The sequence below is a fragment of the Callospermophilus lateralis genome, chromosome 1, assembly GCF_048772815.1.
Source record: "Callospermophilus lateralis isolate mCalLat2 chromosome 1, mCalLat2.hap1, whole genome shotgun sequence".
Taxonomy (NCBI): Eukaryota; Metazoa; Chordata; class Mammalia; order Rodentia; family Sciuridae; genus Callospermophilus; species Callospermophilus lateralis.
In genome coordinates, this window is record NC_135305.1 from 21,394,447 (window position 1) to 21,413,126 (window position 18,680).

The following is an 18,680-nucleotide window of genomic DNA, read 5'->3' on the forward strand; positions in this document are numbered from 1 at the left end:
TTTCTTCACAGTGCTATATGTAGTGAGACTTGCCATGCAGTTATGTTGTTACAGACCTTTAAAAGCGATAAGGATATTAAAAATTGTGAAGTTGACATTTGGTTATGTTCATTCCTTAGTTTCTGGGCAGCAAAACTATGATTAAAAGCACTCCCAGTGTTCCAAGAGATTCCAGAATTTGAGATGGTTCTCCCACATCATAGTGTAAAGAGGGATGGGAACAAAGCCAAGTCCACCCTAGCCAGGGCCTAGACATGAAGAGACTAGAGGGCTGATTGCTTTCCTTCGACTGCTTCTCAGCCTGGCTTTTCCAACAGACAGTAATTTTTGTCTTCTCATCCCTCTTAACCATCTTGATCCAGGAAACACAGTGGCTTATTTTCATCCTGTGTATCCTGTTGTTCTATCCAGGTGATTTGTGCTTCCCATCTAACCATCCCTCCTTTCTACGACTTCTTTCCTTTCTGACTTTGTTTAAGCCTGAGGCTTTCACTTCTTATTTCTTAACTGAGCTTCCTTGGTCAGATAAGCTGGAAGCTTTGTACAGAGGCTAAAGACTTTCAAGAATCCCCTCACCTTTGGGCTGGGGGGAGACTAGGATATTATGAAGACCAGGTACCTTACCACACTTTCATTACCAGTGGCCATTGTCGAGGATTTGTTTTTAAAGTAATTTTTATCTCAAATACTTTCCAAATTCCATTTTTCCTTGGACTATAATCGAGTTACATCTAACTTAAGGATTTAAATTTCCAATCTGCACACAAGGTAAAAAATTCTTTGGTTCAAAATCATACTTCGGAATACAACCCTGCTAGATTTCCTTCCATTATTGGGTCAGGAATTTTCTTTGGTTGAGTACTAGATGAAAATGCTGGCTGTCACTTAAGGGTTGGTGAGTGAAATGTGTCTGATTTCAAGCTCTAGAATTCCATTCACTGGGAAGAGATGTTCTCTCTATGAGGGCACATGGGGAAAGACACAGGCTCAGAGTAGAGCTGATCCATGTCTCCTGCCCTGGCTTCCCCCTGGCGCAGGTAGAATTCCTGGGACTATGTCAATTATTCTTCGTTCATTCCACCCAGCTAGTTGAGTTTGCATAAGCTAATTGTGCCTATGATGTAATTCCACTGTGCCAGCCTCTGTAAAGAGCCGTGAATGAGACAAACATGGCTGATTATTTGCTGGCTTTCCTATTCTGATGTAGAATATGTGAACTAGGGTGATTTGGTTGGTAGCAATGAGTTGAACTTGTTTTAGAAAAGTGGGCTCTTTTAGCCCCATTTTTACCTGTTGTAATTTTTCAGGTGGTGTTAGGTTCAGGAACAGCCCAGTGAATATTGCTAAGGCCCTGTTCTGAACCCACGGCTGGTGCCAAGGCAGGCAGAGAGGGAGCATCGCTGTTGCCATGCAATGTCTGCCCCCGGCAACCAGGTGTCACATCTACATGGTTATTTCCAAACGTTGTTTAATGTGTGCTTGTCACATCCTAGCAATTTGGCAGCAGAACAGACTCATTTATTGAATTTCCTCTGGCCTAGCTATATAGTAGATTCAAAATGAGTTGTAGAAGAAATTTTGTGATAAATATAATGCATAAAATGTGAATGTTAGAGGAATCTTAGATATCTATTCTTTAGCTTATTCCCCAAATTTCATAATTAAGAAAACCTCCCCCAAAAGATTCAAGAATTTGCCCGAGACCATGAGTTAGTAGCCAAGATGCAATTAAAGCTTAATTGTTGATTGTGTTTTTATTGCTTTTTCTACTGCATAGAATTTATGGATCAGACTGTGTTCCTGGGTCTAGTTGGACTTACTGAGCCTGTCCTACGTAAGTGAAGCAGTTCCCAAGGGAACTGACACATGCAAACCACATGACCTCATCCTTAGTTTGCTAAAGTTTAACCTTCTGTTTGGACTGGAAGTTGACATCTGAGACTTGCTCACAGTTTGTTGTTTTGTTTTGTGTTAATTAGCAAATCAGATTACATGGGTAACAAAGAGAATGTGCCCTTCATATCATCTTGAGACCCTGCTGCAAAGGGCATCAGCCTGACCAACACTTTCTCAGAGCCGTGCTGGCCTTCCTCCTCTCTTCCCCATAGCAGGTGTCAGACCTGCAGCGTGGTCAGAGGCATCCTGCTTTGTCTTGCTGCTGTTCTCTCCTTCACCTTTCCCAGGTATTTCCTCATCATGAGCTGCCATTGTATACAAGTGGTTTTGAAAATTTAGAATAGCTTACATTAACTGTTGCAGAAAATCTTTAAAAATCTCTTTATGTTGAGAAGTGCTGAAAATAGCTACAAATATTTGACTAGTCATTTTTACATTCTCTTCCTTTAACTTCAAGTCAGCAGGAAGAAATAAAGCCAGAGTGATGGGAAATACACTCTGTCAAGAGGCAGGAATCCCAGAATCAATTCACTTTCTGACCTTAAAGAATTCTCTTCGCCAACAAGGAACTCGGAGCCTCACTTACTGTGTATAAAATGAACTGGATGAACTTGGGATGTGTTTTTAGCTCTGAATGGGAAAAAGATTGGAAGAGAAGTTGACTATCCAATTGGTCTCAGTAGTGTGAACATTAAATCTAAATCTAAATTGAACAAATACAAGTTAATTCAAAGAACAGGCATTCAGGAGATATATAGTAATTGTCTTCATGTTATTGTCCAATTTATTTTTCTGATCAGCACCACCAAATACCTTGGCAAGGCAATGTAGTATAACTAGCATCTCTATGTCAGAGTGTTTCTGAGCTTTTTAACATCCACACCAAAACAAGATTATATATAAGTGCCTGGAAATGGAACTTTTATTCCCCACAATATGGAATAAGAAGAGATACACATTTTAGTGTAATTGCACCTTAAATTATATAACTCCAAACCGCTTCATAGTCCTTCCCACTTTGTAACACAACAGCTGTGATTTAAAGTTGAGACCACCCTGCTGTTTATATGTAGTGTAGCATTTAATAGTTGATAGCACCAATCTATTCCATGGCTGAATTTGATAATAAAAGTCCCTCCCCGCTCTCTGTCTATATAATTCCATAGTAGTTTTATTGAATACTGTCTCTTTTACCATGTTTTCTTCTTTCAGTTTTAATTCTTATCTTTGAAGTTCTTAAGCTCATTATTGATTTTTCTGACATAGAATCCTTATTTATTTTATAGAACTTAGTCTTCTAGAACTTGGTTTTATATTCAGTTGCTGAATTTGACTCAACATGGTCTTTTAGACCTGATGCCTGTTTATTTCCACTTGTGTCTTCCATAAGCATGCAGTAGCTAAAGCCAGTGTCATTAGAGAAGATAAAACTGCTTACTTGAGCCAATGTGGTAGCACAAGGTCTATAATCCCAGCGGCTCCAGAGGCTGTGGCAGGAGGATTACAAGTCTCAGGCCAGCTGGGTAACTTAGCCAGAACCTGTCTCTAAATAAATAAATAAATAACAAGGACTGGGGACGTAGTTCAGTGGTAGAGTGCTTGCATAGCATGCCTAAGGCCCTGGGTTCAATCCTTAGTAAAAAACAAAACACACCAAAAAACTTATTTGAGAATTACCAAACCCTCACAGTTGATTCAGCATTTATTTAATGTCCCTTAGATGTTGGGGATTGTGATGAGTATTCTTCTTCAGTGGGTGGTGGGAGAGGAGAGGTGGCGCTCCAGCATCTTTCAAGTTGAAATTTCATGTTGCTTTGAAACATGAAACTTGTACATTATAATGGAATCACAATATGCCTTGTTCTTAGGAATGATATATAAAATATTTAACAACAGCACAGCATAGTCACTGCCCAAGCAGAACAGATGTTAAACAACCAGTACCAGTTCTTGTGAACTAAATATCCATCCTGCTTGAACTGAATATCAGTTCACTAGATTGAACAACTTATGTGTGATTTAGGCCTCTATTTTAAAGGGAGCTCTGGAAAAGAGTGTGCTTATGTACCTGTTTTATACTTTTTTTTCTTATTTTGAAAATAATGAATTAAAATTTCCAATTTTCCCTCTTCCTGGGACATGATTCATCACTTTATACGGATGCAGCCACTCTTGCAGGTTTTGTACACTGCTTGCAATTCAGCTGTACTTCTGGGTTGTAATACAAACAGTCCCAGCCCAGGTCTCCAATAACGTAAAGACATTTATTGAACAAAAATTTATTGGCAAGCAGGTACAAAATGATTCATAAGGCCCATTATGGGAACTCAGGGGCTTCCCCGTTTTCTGTTCCGTTAAGTGCTTTCTTTGCAGGAAAGGTTCCCCGGAGGTAAATGAGACTGCTGACAGTTGGCCTCAGACAACCAAGAATCCTTTTAAACAAGGGGTTTTCAGTAGGGAAGAAAGGTTTAGGGAACTTTTATTAGTGTCTGGAGACAAGTCACCGCTCAGGGTAAAGGGTGGCACTATTGGGCCATGCAGGTGAGAGGCCAGGAATGCTGCCAATCTCTTAAAAAGTGTGTACAAGATGGCTTCTACAACTATGAGTCATCTGATCCAAAACATCAGTAGTGCCAAAAATGAGAGTCTCATTCTTAAGTGGATGGTTGGATACAGGACCAGTTGGAGGTCAGTTCTGAGGTACCATCCCTAAGGTTGGAGTCTCATAATTCAATCATGCAACAGATGTAAGAATATCCTTGTAGTCTGATAACTAGCCCTTATAGCTTTCTCATAGCTTTTATTTTACCAGTAAGAACCCATATCTAGCATTTGTCACCGTAGTTAATGGACCATTTTCACTAGTAAAGTCCCATTTCTAACAGTCATTGTGCTAATTAGCAAAATATAATTGTTGATCCATACATGGATGAATGAAGTCCCTTGTACCATCCCCTCTTCTCTTTGAGCTTCTAGTTTTGAGCCTTTGATAAGACTTGCTGATTGCTCCTGGCTTCTGTGTTTTTGAGTAACCTGCTGGCACCACCTTGTTCTGAGCTTAGCCTACGTAACACGTGCACATGGTATCACACTGTGTGCACTGTGGTGTTTTCAAGTAAATCAGAGATTTCATCCCGGGAGCTGTGTCTGCTTGCTTTGTACACCCCCAGTGCAGTTCATTTCAGTTCAACCACCCTGACTGTTTCCTTTGTAGGAAGTACAGACACAGATTGAGCCAAGGTTATAAACAGAGAGGAGTAAAGACTTTTTCTTGCCCCAGAAGAGTTTAGAGTTAAGGAGAGGGACTAGAGGTGAGTGAATGTGTGTAATAGAAGACAAAGTCAAGAACAGGAGCCATACAAGATGGGGTGAAAAGGTTTATGAGATGAGAAAATGGGGTGACAGCCAGGGCTGTAACTTGGCAGAAACTACATGAAGTAATGTTCAAGGGCAGTTTTGAAACATAGGTGCTGGGATGGGTGGGTGCATGGTTGTAGGGTGATTTGGTAGAATCAGGATAATCATCAGGGTGGCCTATCTCCTCACTGGTGGGTTTCCTATTTCCTATTATATTAATAAGTTCTGACCAATGAAATTTAAATTAGAAAATTGGAGATGTAAATGTATGGTTTAACACTCCTCCCCAACTATAGAATAAAGCTTATGAAATTGAAAAGATAAGAATTCAAGTTTTCATTTAGCATTTAATTTTGCTTCTGTGGCAAGTACCGTGATCTGTAAACTGAAATATAGAAAAATTTAAAGCACAATACCACCAGATCACTTTCAACCTTAAGTTTATATACTCTCCTTTTACTCATTGTTGGCTTCTCTTTTTAATTTCAGAAATCACCCATCTTTGTCTCTGCTTTCTTATCTCAAGAGAATGAGCAAACATGCCCCTAAGTAACAAAGGTTGTGTTCATTTGGCTCTTTCCAGTATGTGGTTAGTTTGAAAAAACAGAAATGTAGACCCGGTTCTTAAAACTCTCTGGGGGAAGACAAGACAAGCAACAGGCTTGGCTCCAGCTCTGGGGGCTTGTGATTGAGTTCAGACCTCAGTCAGGTTCAGAGGCTGTTAGAAGAGAGGGCAGCTGCCTCATCTTTGGCCAATGTCCAGCCTCTCTCAGGTATTACATGTTAGTCAACATCAGTGTAGTTTTCACGTTTCAGGCTGGGATTTGCTGGGAACTTAAGCTTATTCCTCTAAGTACTCCTTGAAAAGATGATAGTATTGATCATAGGCAAGGTGTCATCCAAGTTCACAGAGACGTGTTACCTTCTTGAAGGTCACCTTCTGGTGTGGTTTGTAAAACATTGCTTTAAGGATCATTCTTTGTTTATTAATGCTACTTAATAAAGGCTCAGGGAGCCCTGTGTAACTTCTCATTTATAACAAAAGCCTAATATCGTACTAATTGAAAACAGGCTACTTTATTCTTTTACGCCTAATTGATATTCACAATGATTATGTCCTGTAGCTTCCAAACGTAGTATTACTTAAAGTCTGTGATTCAGCCCCCTTTGATATTTCGGTTCTTTCTGTTTTATGCGAGCATATTTTTATTAGGTTCCCATATATTGCACCACACATGTAATTTTAACAAGGAATAAAGTTCTTTTCCTTGTCTTATTTGCTAATCTATCCAAATACATTGTAAGATAGGTATAGATTTTGCCTGCCACACATTATCCATGTGATTATGAGTAATTAATCTTCCCGGCTCATTATATGTGTTTCAGAATGTTAAGAAATATAGAATAAAAGGGAATATGGTTATAGGGCTTTCCTATTTAGAGTGATTTAGATTTGTTGTCCTTTCTTAATCCTAGTCATTTCAGGCTTCATAGTATCATCTCATGGAAAATCAAACAGGTACCTTCTGTTTTCTACCTTGAGTTTTAAAATTGAAGACTGATATTTCAAGGACTTGATCATTTAAAATATACAAGCTTTCCCATCGCACAGAACCCTGCCTTCATATGCCTTGTGCTTGATGGATGAAATCATAGTATACTACCTTTGAGCTATATGATTGTGATGTCATTGGGTTCCTAGTGTCATGCACTTTGCATTGTACCTTGGTCCTCAGGAGCAACCAGGACAGAAAGACACAGTGATGCCGAGAAGTTTGCACCATGAACATTTACCTAAGAATTTATATGGGAAGGTAAAGCCATGTGTCATATCAGCTAAAGTCTTCTCTTGCATTGACTTCATGAATCCTTTCTTGTTGAGCACCTTTAAACCTCTTCTGAGGAAAGACGAGACTTTAAGGAAGGAAATACACGTGTGCCTCCTTTTTTAATCTAGCCACCAACACTGAGTTAAGACATCAGAATGTTTGTGTTAGACTCCTTAAAACGTGATTCCCTTGTTTTCTTTGTTTTTCTTGCCTGTTGGAAGCTCTAGATTTCCATAATGATCCACTTAAGCATATTCTATCACATTTTCAAGCCCAATCATGTTATCCCAAATTGAACACGACCTGAAAACTAATCAGTATATGTGTCTTTCAGGAATAGCAAATAGGAGATGGGGAAAGACTTTATACTCATCTTTCCCTCTGAAATGATTCTACCACAATAATAATGTTATAATCCTCTTTGTTTTTATTTGCTCATTTATGATTCTGTGCCTGTTAGAGAGTTTTGCAGAGAAGTTTCATTTCCTTGCAACTAGTTTACTGCTTGCCTTAAGTTGAGTGTGACTCTCCATTCTCTGCAGCTATTAGCTTAGTCAGTGTATTCTAGGCTTATTTAAGTTTCAGGATTCATATCGTGTGACTTTTCCTCCCAGCATCCCATTAACTGTTTCAAAGCAGTGTGCCATTAAAGTGTTGTGGCGTGATTCTTGCTTTGTTATTCTTCCCAGTGGATCTCAAACTATTGATTCTGTTGTAGTTGAGGAGATTTGCGACATTAGCCTATAGTTTGATGATGTTGGAAGTATCTTCTTCTTTGTGTCTTTAGTGTACCTGTCTGACTTTTTGGTGTGTTGCTTTAAAATTTATTTTAAGGATTATGTCTCAGAAAAGTGAATGAGAATATTTCTGTACCTCTTTGATTTAGGTTGTAATCAGCTCTTCACAATTAATTTGTTGGTTGGTGCAGTGTCCCCCAGTAGGCACAGCATTATACTTGCAGTATTGAATTCTCTTAGTGTTTTCTAAATAATTATAATGAAATGTCCATTAGGGCCTCATTGCGTTTTCTGAAACTCTCACTGTGTGAACAAAAGATAAGGTTGTTTACTGCTAGCATTTTAACAGCCATGGTAGGCAATGCCATAGGTTGAATGGGAAAGAGAAGCAAGCGTGAATATATCGAGGGTTTAGAAAGTAAAATAATTTCCAGGCTATGTGTAACTGTTCAAGCTGTTAAAATTTTGGAATTGTAAAGTATAATTACTTAATAGTTTACTCTTTTGCAATTCTATACTATATTACATTTCCATCTCATAGTTAAAGATACATGTATTAATATTGATGTTTAAAAGATAATTTTTCTCATTACAGAAGTAATAATTTTATTATGGAAAACAGAGAAGAGTCCAGATGACATATATCCCCTTGTGCATACCATAATCTCTGTAAACATTTTTAGCATAGTTTATTCTTTTCCCTCTTAGGCTACTAGGTTCTCATGCTTCTCTCTTCCTCCTCTGCCTCCCTCCCCATCGTTCCCTGTCCTATCCAAGAATTTACTGTACATGCCATTTGATGACTTGTTTTTTCCCCCACTTAATATTTTTGAGTTAAAAAATTAATTCTTATGCAATATCACTTAATTTTTGTTAATGTTTGATCATGTAGCTGGACCAAAATTTTTATAATAAATTTTCTATTGTTAGGGCATATCTTATTTCCCCAGACTTCTGTTGTTCCCACTTTGTTTATATAAAGCTGGATGCATTTTCTTAGATATGGATTCTTCTCTATTTTTCTTAATATTCGCTATGATTCAAAGCCTGAAAGTAAAATTTGCCACATGATAAAGTTAGCAATAGCATTTATATACACATGTATTTATATTTCATAAATTTTAGTATGCTTAATTTATATTTGCTTTAAATTTTGTATAGTTAAATTCATTCTTTTGAATTTCAACAAATGTATACAATTGTATAACCACCACAATCAGGAAAAAATAATCCGATTCTTACCCTAACAAATTCTTTTCTTTTGTTCCTTGACTAAAAGTATGTTTATTATTAATTCTGAAAACATAAATAAGCAAAATTAAGAAAGTGGAAACTATCCTAAGCCTACCACCATGCTGTGACTTCTTTGGACATGTTGTAGAATATCATTCTGGTCTTTCTCCCCTTCCCCCTTTCCTGTTTAAAAGAGGCCATACTGACTTTCTGTTTATAATCTTTTTCTTTTTTCCCATTTTTATTTGGTATATTTTGAGTATAGGTACTGCTTAACTATTGAATTGGTTTGGGGTTTTGTTTCTTTGTAGTTCTCAACAAGCCTGTAATGAACATCTTTGCATATTGCCATAATTATTTAAGAAGGGCTAGAAGTACAGTTTTTAGATGTCAGTGCATAGATACATATTGAAGACCTACTACTTTTTACAGTCTGTCAAATTGTTTTATAAAACACTTATACCAACTTACTTTCTGACCATACATTATATAGGAGACAGTGTTTTTCTGACTCTTGCCAATACTATTAATAATTTTGTCAGTTTAATAGAGGATAAGGTAACCTTATTTTAATTTGCTTTCTCTGATTTCCTGTGCTGTTGGTTGGTTTTGTTTTCATGTGTTTATATTTGTAATTTGGGGTGTGTGTGTGTGTGTGTGTGTGTATTCCCAGTGTATTTTTCTTTTGGGGTGGGGTGGGGTGGGGTGGGAATTTGAGGGAAGGATAAAGGCTTTTTAAGGGCTTTATATATTAATAACTTTAACTGTCACAGTACATGCTGAAGTTTCTTTTCCTTTTTTTTTTCCTTTGCTTATTCTATTGATTTTTGTGATTTTTGTTTTCAAAAATTTTTTTTGAGATTTTTTGAGTATTTTCTTAATTTATATTTTGGGCATGTATATTGAGTTTAGAGAAGTCTCTTCTCTTTATTTAATCTTTACATTTTTTTTCTCTCTTTGTCAAAAATTTCTTCTGTATTTATGTATTCTTTTATATTCCTAACAGACTAGTAAATTTATATATTGTTGCACCAAGAAACCTAGATTATGTACTTGCATTTGAATGTATTTTTATATAATCCTAATGTTGTATTTGTTTCTATTTATTCATTTGCTTTCAATTAGCACAAACTTTTCATTGAAATCTTGTATTTAAACTGTAAAAGCACAGTGACATTTAAATGTATCTCAAGTTCGGCATCTCCTCTTATTATTTCCCCATTGCCTTTTTTGGTTTGCATTTTATTTATTATTCATCAAATTTCTCTGTGAAATTGGAAAAAAATAGTACTTACATTGTTAAATAACTGTTTGTTTGTTTTTTAACATGCTGCAGGATATTGAAGACAAAGTAAGTAACAAAACAGCCTACGAATCTGCAAGTGAAATCACCCAAACTAAGCAGGTAGTTGAGGGGACAGGCACTCAAATGGATCGAGCCAGATGATACTGATCTCTTTACCAAATAATTGGCATGTATGAAGAATGGGAATGCCCAAACACATTTATTTCTTACAAGTTGTAGTTGGACATGTGGTTAGCATTCACTGAACAAAAAAAATGTGAAAATTCTAACTCAGGTGAGATAAGGAGATTCCTTCTGACCTGGATAAAGGCAGATAAACATAATCCAGATACCAACAACAGTTTAAGAAGTACTCTAAAAAAATTATTTTGCAAAAAATTCCATAATTTTTCAAAGATCAAAAATATTTGATTGCCTATGTTTTAATTTTGTAAAATAAGGTCTTATAAATTAGAAGTAATATAACTAAATGTTTTAAAATTACTTATTAATTTCAGTTATTATTATTTTTAATTATTAAAATAGTTAAAATAGTTTTGGATTGTGGGTCCCCTAAGCTGCTATTTCATTACAGGCAGGTTTCACTGGGTAATTTCAGAGTTCTTAAACATAAGGTTTATAGACAAAATGTTATGTAGACATTTTGCTGTAGTTCAAGGTTAGTAACTATATATCCTGGTATAAAAATTAAAAGTTTTATTGTATAAAATATTAATCCTTAAAATTACTCTTCAAAAGAGAACTGTGCTGTATCCTGACATTTTCAAATATATTTGGACAAAGTAGGACACAGCTGTTACAGTAAAAAATAATAACAATAACACAATGCAGACTCATTCTTTACATTTAAATACAGCAATCATCATCATATTAATATTTTTCTATGGAAGAGACCTAATAGATTGCAAAAATTGTCAGCTTTGTGTACTTATTTCTAATGCAATTTGTACTTGACTTTTGCTTTGCTGTTGCTGCTTTTTCTTGATATAGTATATTCCTCATTTCTTTTTTTAGGTTAAGCAGCTGGAAGAGAAAGACCGAATGATAAAGAAGCAGGATGCGTTCTACAAAGAGCAGCTGGCTAGACTGGAGGAGAGGGTATGGCTATTTCTTCATTGATTCTCTTCTCTCACTACATCTGTAGCTTTCCTGTATATTTATTTAAAAATCAATAAATTAGAACTAAACTGCTTTTACTCATTAAAAAAGTGGCCAGGAAATGAAGAGGCCAAGCAGGTAGGCCATTCTCTCTGGGAATATCATTTCTTCAGTCATTTTTGTTAGGGTTGTATTATTGACTCATTGATACATTTTACCATACAAGAACTGTCCCGAATATTTTTCCTAATTCAGTCTGTTTGTATCTGCATTGCCTCCAGGTGAAGCAGAGAATGCTACTCTTAACTCCTCTAAATGCTGAGTAAACTTAAGCGTGTTTGTAGAAGTAGTCCTGATTTAAAGGAAATGTTGTCATTATGAAACTCAGTTTCATTGCATTTCTGGCTAAGAAATGAATGTCTCCTTCAAGAATGGTGATAGAGGCCAAATAGTAGAACCTGAGGAAAAGATTTGTGAAAAAAGAAGACAGTCTAGTTGGCATGGATCTAGAGTTGGGAGACACAATGAAGGGAACTAGAACTGGAAGGAAAGAAGGCAGTATGTTTAAGAATGAAGTTTGTGTCCCTCCTCAGTCCCCTGTTCAATGAACTAGACCACTTGTCTAGGTTAATTTTATACATAGACCATAAGTTTACAGAGTGAGCGCTCTCTCTCTTCCAAAATTTGATTTGTTAAGAATATGATATTTGACAAAGAAGTTAAAAAAAAAGTAGGAAATAAATTCCTAGACTCCACTCGATATAGTTATGTTTATATTAAATGTGTCTTAGCATCTCCATATGTCACTGGTTTGCGTGCTTCTCGAATGGAAACACCATTTTCTCAATTGTTCTGCAGGTATCTACTTAAGCACCTTATATATGTCAGGTCCTGTCTAGTGCCAAAGATATCCTAGTGAAGAAAATAAAGTAACCATCTGCTCTGACAGAACTTAAATTCAATTAAAAATCATTATACTTGTTGAATGGCAGGATGGATAATAAGAGGAACAATAAATTAATTGGAAAAGGGCACCCTGGGGCCAATGTGTCGGTGTAAAGTTGGGTGAAGAGGAAGGCCTACCTAAAAAGATGACATTTGGTGTCTTCTCTGATACAAGGATGCTGATTCATAATGGGGATGGGATGGGGAGAAGCATGGGAGGACTAGATGAACTTTAGATAGGACGAAGGGGAGGGAGGAGAAGCGGGGGTACGGGGGTAGGAAAGACAGTGGAATGAAATGAGCATCGTTACCCTAAGTACGTGTATGACAACATGAATGGTGTGACTCTACTTGTGTTAAACCAGAGACAAGAAAAATTGTGCTCTATTTATATAATATGAATTGAATTGCATTCTGCTGTTATATATAACTAATTAGAATAAATAAAAATTTTAAAAAAAGATGACATTTGGGAAGAGGCCTCTCATACTAGGGAAGCAAGCCAATGTCACAGCCCTGATACAAGGGAATTCTTGGTAAGTTGGAAGGCCAGGGGGTTTGTAATTTGGCTGCTATCTTGGCAAGAATTTTGAAGCATAGGAGACTTGGTAAGAGAATGAATTCCTAACGTGGCATGTGCAAGCTGAGTAACTTACAGCATCTTACTTAACTTCTATTTCCTCATTGTAGAAGGAAGGTACATTAGTTCTTACCTCACTAACCTGTTAAAATGAACTAACACTCATAATGCATCTGTAACAGTGTCCAGTCTGAGGTCACCACTCAGTCTATGGCTGTTATTTTATTTGCATACTTCAAAGCAATATACCTGACACAGAACTTGTAAATATTACCTGAATAAATGAATGCAAGTGAAAGTTTCTGAGATGATAGTTTTCTTTGCTATTAGGTTTTACTGTGTTAGGTGCCTTATGAATTTGTCTTTAATCTCTGTAGGGTACAAGAAAAGACATTGCAAAATGTTTCCGTTTCTCATAGATCTACCCATTTGAGAGAGTTCAGTGATTATTACAAGGGACTAAGGATTTTCTTGAGGTAGATTAAGGTTGGCTGCTCAGCAAGTAAAGTACTGTGTTCAGCCTCAAGTAAACCAAGGGTAGAAGATCACATGGACATGGTGTGGTGAGGTCCTCTCCTACAAACCCAATAGTATACAATATATATATTGTGATTAGTGTCTTCTTACAGAAGCAAGACGGTTTTGAAGATCAGGCTGGAAAGTAGTTACTAAGGGCTTTAAAATGCAAACTGAGGAGTATCACTGGGGTGGAATGGTTACTCTACTATCAGTAAATACTTAACTTCTTGTTTAATAACATAGAAGAAAGAATGTTAGACTAGGAGTCAGGGGGCAAGGTTTTGTCACTTCATCTTCTGTGGTTTTTCATCTGTAGGATGGGGATACTGCTCTGTACCTTGCTCATCTTTGTGGGTCATGGGGGTAGAGGGAAGCTACATAAGGGACCTATAGGAAGACTTCTTGAAAACTGACAAGAGTTTAACAAATTTGAGCTATTGCCAATGACAAAATGTTGCTTACTTTCATTATGTGCAAGATCCTAATAATCATAAAATTAGTGTTATCCAATTTTCTCATGTCTTCTGCCCACATCTATAAAGTCCTATTTTTGTTAATTATTGACATTTCTAGAACAACTAAGTTCAATTTTTTTGCAGGTGGAATTCATCAAAGACATTTAGGTCTTTAGTGATGAAGTATTTTCTAGACTTAATACAAAAGATTGTGAAGAAATGTTATATTGTTCTAGTAGTGAAGGGTCTAGAACCATTTCTATTAGGACTTCCACATATACATTGTGTTAAAAGATATGAAAGTGCTAAAGCCAATAGTATATAATGTGAAAAAAATGTAATGGTGATAATATTAAGTTGCAGAATCATCTAACTTACTCTGAAATCCAGGTTGCTGTGGTTTAAAAGTGAACATAAGCACATATCTTTCTTTTAACCAAACGAAATGACAAAACCTTCGAGTTGATACTCAGTTATGTATTTTTAGTGGAGAAGAGGGGCGATATCAACAAGCCTTTGACAGAATTCATTCCAAGGATGAACCCCTACATGAGCTTACCATCTGCCTATCAACTAGATTGACAAAAGACAGTAACATTAACAGTTTTTGGTGACTTACCATCTTATTAGTTCATCTATTTTCACTGGTGTGATGCAGATTTCTTTTGATATGAACCAGAGACTACTATGCATATGAAGTACATTCAGTTCTGTAATACAGCTTGGTTCTTTTCTTGGATCTATTTCAATAAACTCTTCATCAGTTAGTAATTCCCATGTGACACTGCTGCTTTATTTGCATTAGCTAGTCCACCAGGAGTCTGAGATAATTTTTCCCTTATTACGCTTGTGAAGTGTAATAAATATCTTTGAACCTGTATTCAAAATCAGGAACTCTTTACTGGAAAGAAGGTGAATGGCATTCAAATATCTGTATTTCCCAGTCAAATTTGCTACCTTATCAAACCACATTGGTATAGATGTGAAAGTAAACTTTTTAAAAAAATAGTAAAGGTGTCCCAGTTAGGTATTGACCAAAAGGGACTCAGACAATATTTATTCCTTCTTATTGACGTAAGTGACTTGAAGAATATTAATTCCTGGTTGGTGATTTGCTTAGAGGAAGTCCAGAACAGTCTTCAAAAAGAAGACTGAAATATTTTTAAGGAGACTTCCCCCAATCTCTGAGGGGATTTATAATTTGGTTTTCCAACTATTAAGATATAATTGACAAATCCATAATGCCTTAATACTTCTCTTTACAATGCCCCATTATATTTGTAATAATGTGATTAGTTACGAGGATTTATCTTGTATACTTCTGGAGGGCAGATCTCATTTTATTTTGTTATCCTCTACAGTTGACACATAGTAGGAGTACAGTGAATGAATCTGAGATTTACTAAGCTTAACCATTCAGTTATATCTAAACAATGAGTGTAGACGTTTTAAATATTCATAAAATGTTTAGCATTTTCTTCCTTCTTTAATAATTTAAATCTCTCTTATGAAAGTCAAGTTTAACTTCTGAGTATTTTGGTGTCATAGATAACATCATTATTATTATAGTAGATAATGTTGACATTTATAGAACATTTATGTTGTGTTAGATACTTTGCATGGATTATCTCAGTTTATCCTCAGAAAACCCCACGAGGGGCCTACCAGCCTATTGTTTAGGCAAAGATCCTGAGGCTTAAATTTGCTCAAGAATATATAGCCCAAATGTGATAAAGCTGGAGCTGAGCCAGCTTCAAGACCTGAGCTTTTAGCCACCACTAATGCTATCTTTTAAACATGTATTAGTTCTGTACTTAAGAACTTAAATCCTACTGATTGTAGTGCCAGTTCTTTGGGTGGTAGGTTAGCTCCTTCTGGGTTCTGATTCAACTTTTTAGGCCCCAGGTCTTATAATTTGATTATTGCTACCTCATAGTCTGAAAGCATCACACATCAGAAATATATGACTTGACACCAGGATTTGGTAGTTCTAGGTAAACTTGACCAAAAGGGAATAAATAAATTCTCACACCTAGCAATCTATAGCATGATATGCCTAAGAGTTGTTTTGATATCTAGCTGTGTTTCTTTCACTTTAAAGTAAGAAATTTATAGCCATTTGAACAGTTTGAAACTTCTTGAGATGCTCATTCATTTGCTCATACTTTCACAGTGTTGCTGTAGCATAGTCATTTCATCTTCTAGGGAAAAAAACATTTTGTTTTAGTTTTGCTAAATTGTTCTAGGGTTATTTCCTTAGAGTCTGGATTGTTTGCATGTTCGTGAGGAAAAACGTGTATTTTCCAGTAGTCTGTTGGTCCTGGGGGAGGGAAGCCAGAGGAAAGCTCTCAGCTGGAGTCCAAGATGGTCGAGTTCACAGACTCCCCGGGATCTTCCAGGACGAAGGCCTCTGCCTCCCCAAGGCATCATGAAGACTTGACTCTGAGAGTTGGTGTGTCTTGCATGTGAAACTTCTCAATTATAAATCTGAATTAATTTGCGCTACTGAATTCACTTTGCTCTTGGCCTTTCTAAGGTTGGTGGGGTTTGGCACAGCATGAAGGGGAATATAAAAGCCTTAGTGGCATGAGTTCCTGAGGGAGACCAGAGAAGCTTAATGAAGTAGTTATAAAACTCAGACCAGCTGGTCATGTGGGGCGTGTCTTGCTCTCAATGTACAGACTCAGGATTTCACCAGTCAACTGCATATACACTGCAGTCAACCCCCTGGAACTAAGGGAGAAAGAGAATAAGGCAAAGAGGCTGGGCCAAGAGAATAAGGCACAGAGGCTGGTGAAAAATAAGTCACCCTTAAGATGAAAAGTACATTACTAGATTGTCACCTGTGGAGAGAGTTGCTAATTAAATCCTAAGGTCATGCTTACATCCAATGAGCAATTTTTAAAAGTCTCCCACCTTTGGTGGGTGATATATCTTCTATTGCATCACAAAGTGTTGGACTCATCTGTATGATTAATTGGCTTTTTGATTGTTTGACTTCTTTGTCAACTAATACCTTTGTTTCTGTGTTCCTCTACAGAAAGCAGGAGGGACGGGCGGAAAATGCCAACATTGATAATAAAAAGAAATGACAATGGAACAATTTATTGTCAGCCCAATATACTCCTTATGGAGAGAAATTACGATGTATTTTTACTACCAGTTGAAGTCGGCCATAAAATATTTCCATATGTAGCTGGATCAACACATGGTAAAATCAGATCACTAACATTTGAGACACTTAAAATACAAATAATCTATCTTGGGGAGAGGTAGGAAGATACATTAATAATAATAATAATCCTAAAAACTATTCTTCTTATTATTTTTATTATTATTATTATTTTTAAGAAATAAAACATTTAATATTTTTCCACTAAAATGCTTTCTAAACAATTGTCAATGATTTCAGGTCATGGAGTAACTCTTTTTGGCCATGTAATGTGAGATAAGAAATTTAACCCAATAGCTAAAAGCATAATTGTCTACTAAATATGCCTGCCTAGGTTATACTAGTTTGCACTTGCCAACCTAGAGACATCTATTCTTTTACACTTGGAAATTTTGTGCTGGCTTCCTCATTCATGTTGAAATCAGAAGAGATTCCCCTGGTTTCTGTAGTTACAAGGAGTTGCAGAAGCAGATGAAGTTCTCTGGTCCATGAATTTGGACATTGAAGCAGTAGAAGCCAATTTTGCTTTTAATTATAGTGTCATTACAAGCAACAGAGATTTGAGCAAATCTGCTTGGAACATGTACATTGAGTTACTCTCAATTTTTTTTATTGTTAACAAATAATGGTAATAATAAATGCTTTTAAATATTAACTGTTGGGCAAGAAAATTAATAAAGCCTAGGATCACCGTATCTTTGTTAATATAATTGACACAGTTATATATAATTTAGGTGCAAAGACTGAACCATTTTGCCTCTTACCTGCTTTCTTAAGGGAGGTTTCCTATTGCAGATATTTTCAAAAGTAGCAAGAATATGGGCTTCCCCCACTCCCCTATTTCATTCTCTAGGGAAAAAAAATCAATACAGTTTAGTGGATATGGTGGTCTTATCCTTAATTCATTATTCAACAAATCCTCCAAGCACATTGGCTTTTCTGTTAACCTCTGAAATTTCGAATGGGAAATGTGGTTTGAGTAACCTTGAATTGCTTTTTTAATCTGGCTTTAGGGATATGAAACTTACATTTTTTTTCAGGGGTGAGCTTTAAAAGTGCATGCCGTTAAAATGATCCCCTTAACTGGAGCCAGTTTTTCTATGTCTAACTATAGAGGAAAGATTTGCAAATCATGGGATCAGCACTTAATTTGGGGCTCTATTTACCATGTCGGCTGTCAAGAAGTATTAACCTTAAGGTAAGAAGAGAACATGGAGCACAAAGCTCTGAGCTGATGGCGCACAGTACACCAGGTATTAAATAGCATTATCCATCCTGCTTGCTACAGTAAATAGGATTTCACTATTATGATGTGTCAGGGCTTTCACTGAAATCAAATTTACAAGACACTAAACTGCCATCCTCTCTGCTGAGCAGCTTTATTCTGGGATCTTGCTTTCATATTAATCCTGTTGGTAGGAAATACTTGTACCAATTGTGCATGGAAATTATAATTTAATGATCTCTTCCTTTCCTCTATTCAAAGATTAGAATGGACCACTGTGCTTTGCAGTGATAGCCCCAGGGCTCTGAAAAAGATAATATAGAGTTCA

General features: G+C 36.4%; 1 protein-coding gene across 1 annotated transcript in view; it reads left to right on the plus strand.

The window, feature by feature from the left end:
- Positions 1-18,680, plus strand: part of Chchd3 (coiled-coil-helix-coiled-coil-helix domain containing 3) — a 273,743-nt gene that overhangs the window by 163,539 nt on the left and 91,524 nt on the right. The window contains exon 5 of the mRNA XM_076833112.2: positions 11,373-11,456. Coding sequence (XP_076689227.1) covers positions 11,373-11,456 — 84 coding nt within the window. The remainder of the gene's footprint in view (positions 1-11,372; positions 11,457-18,680) is intronic.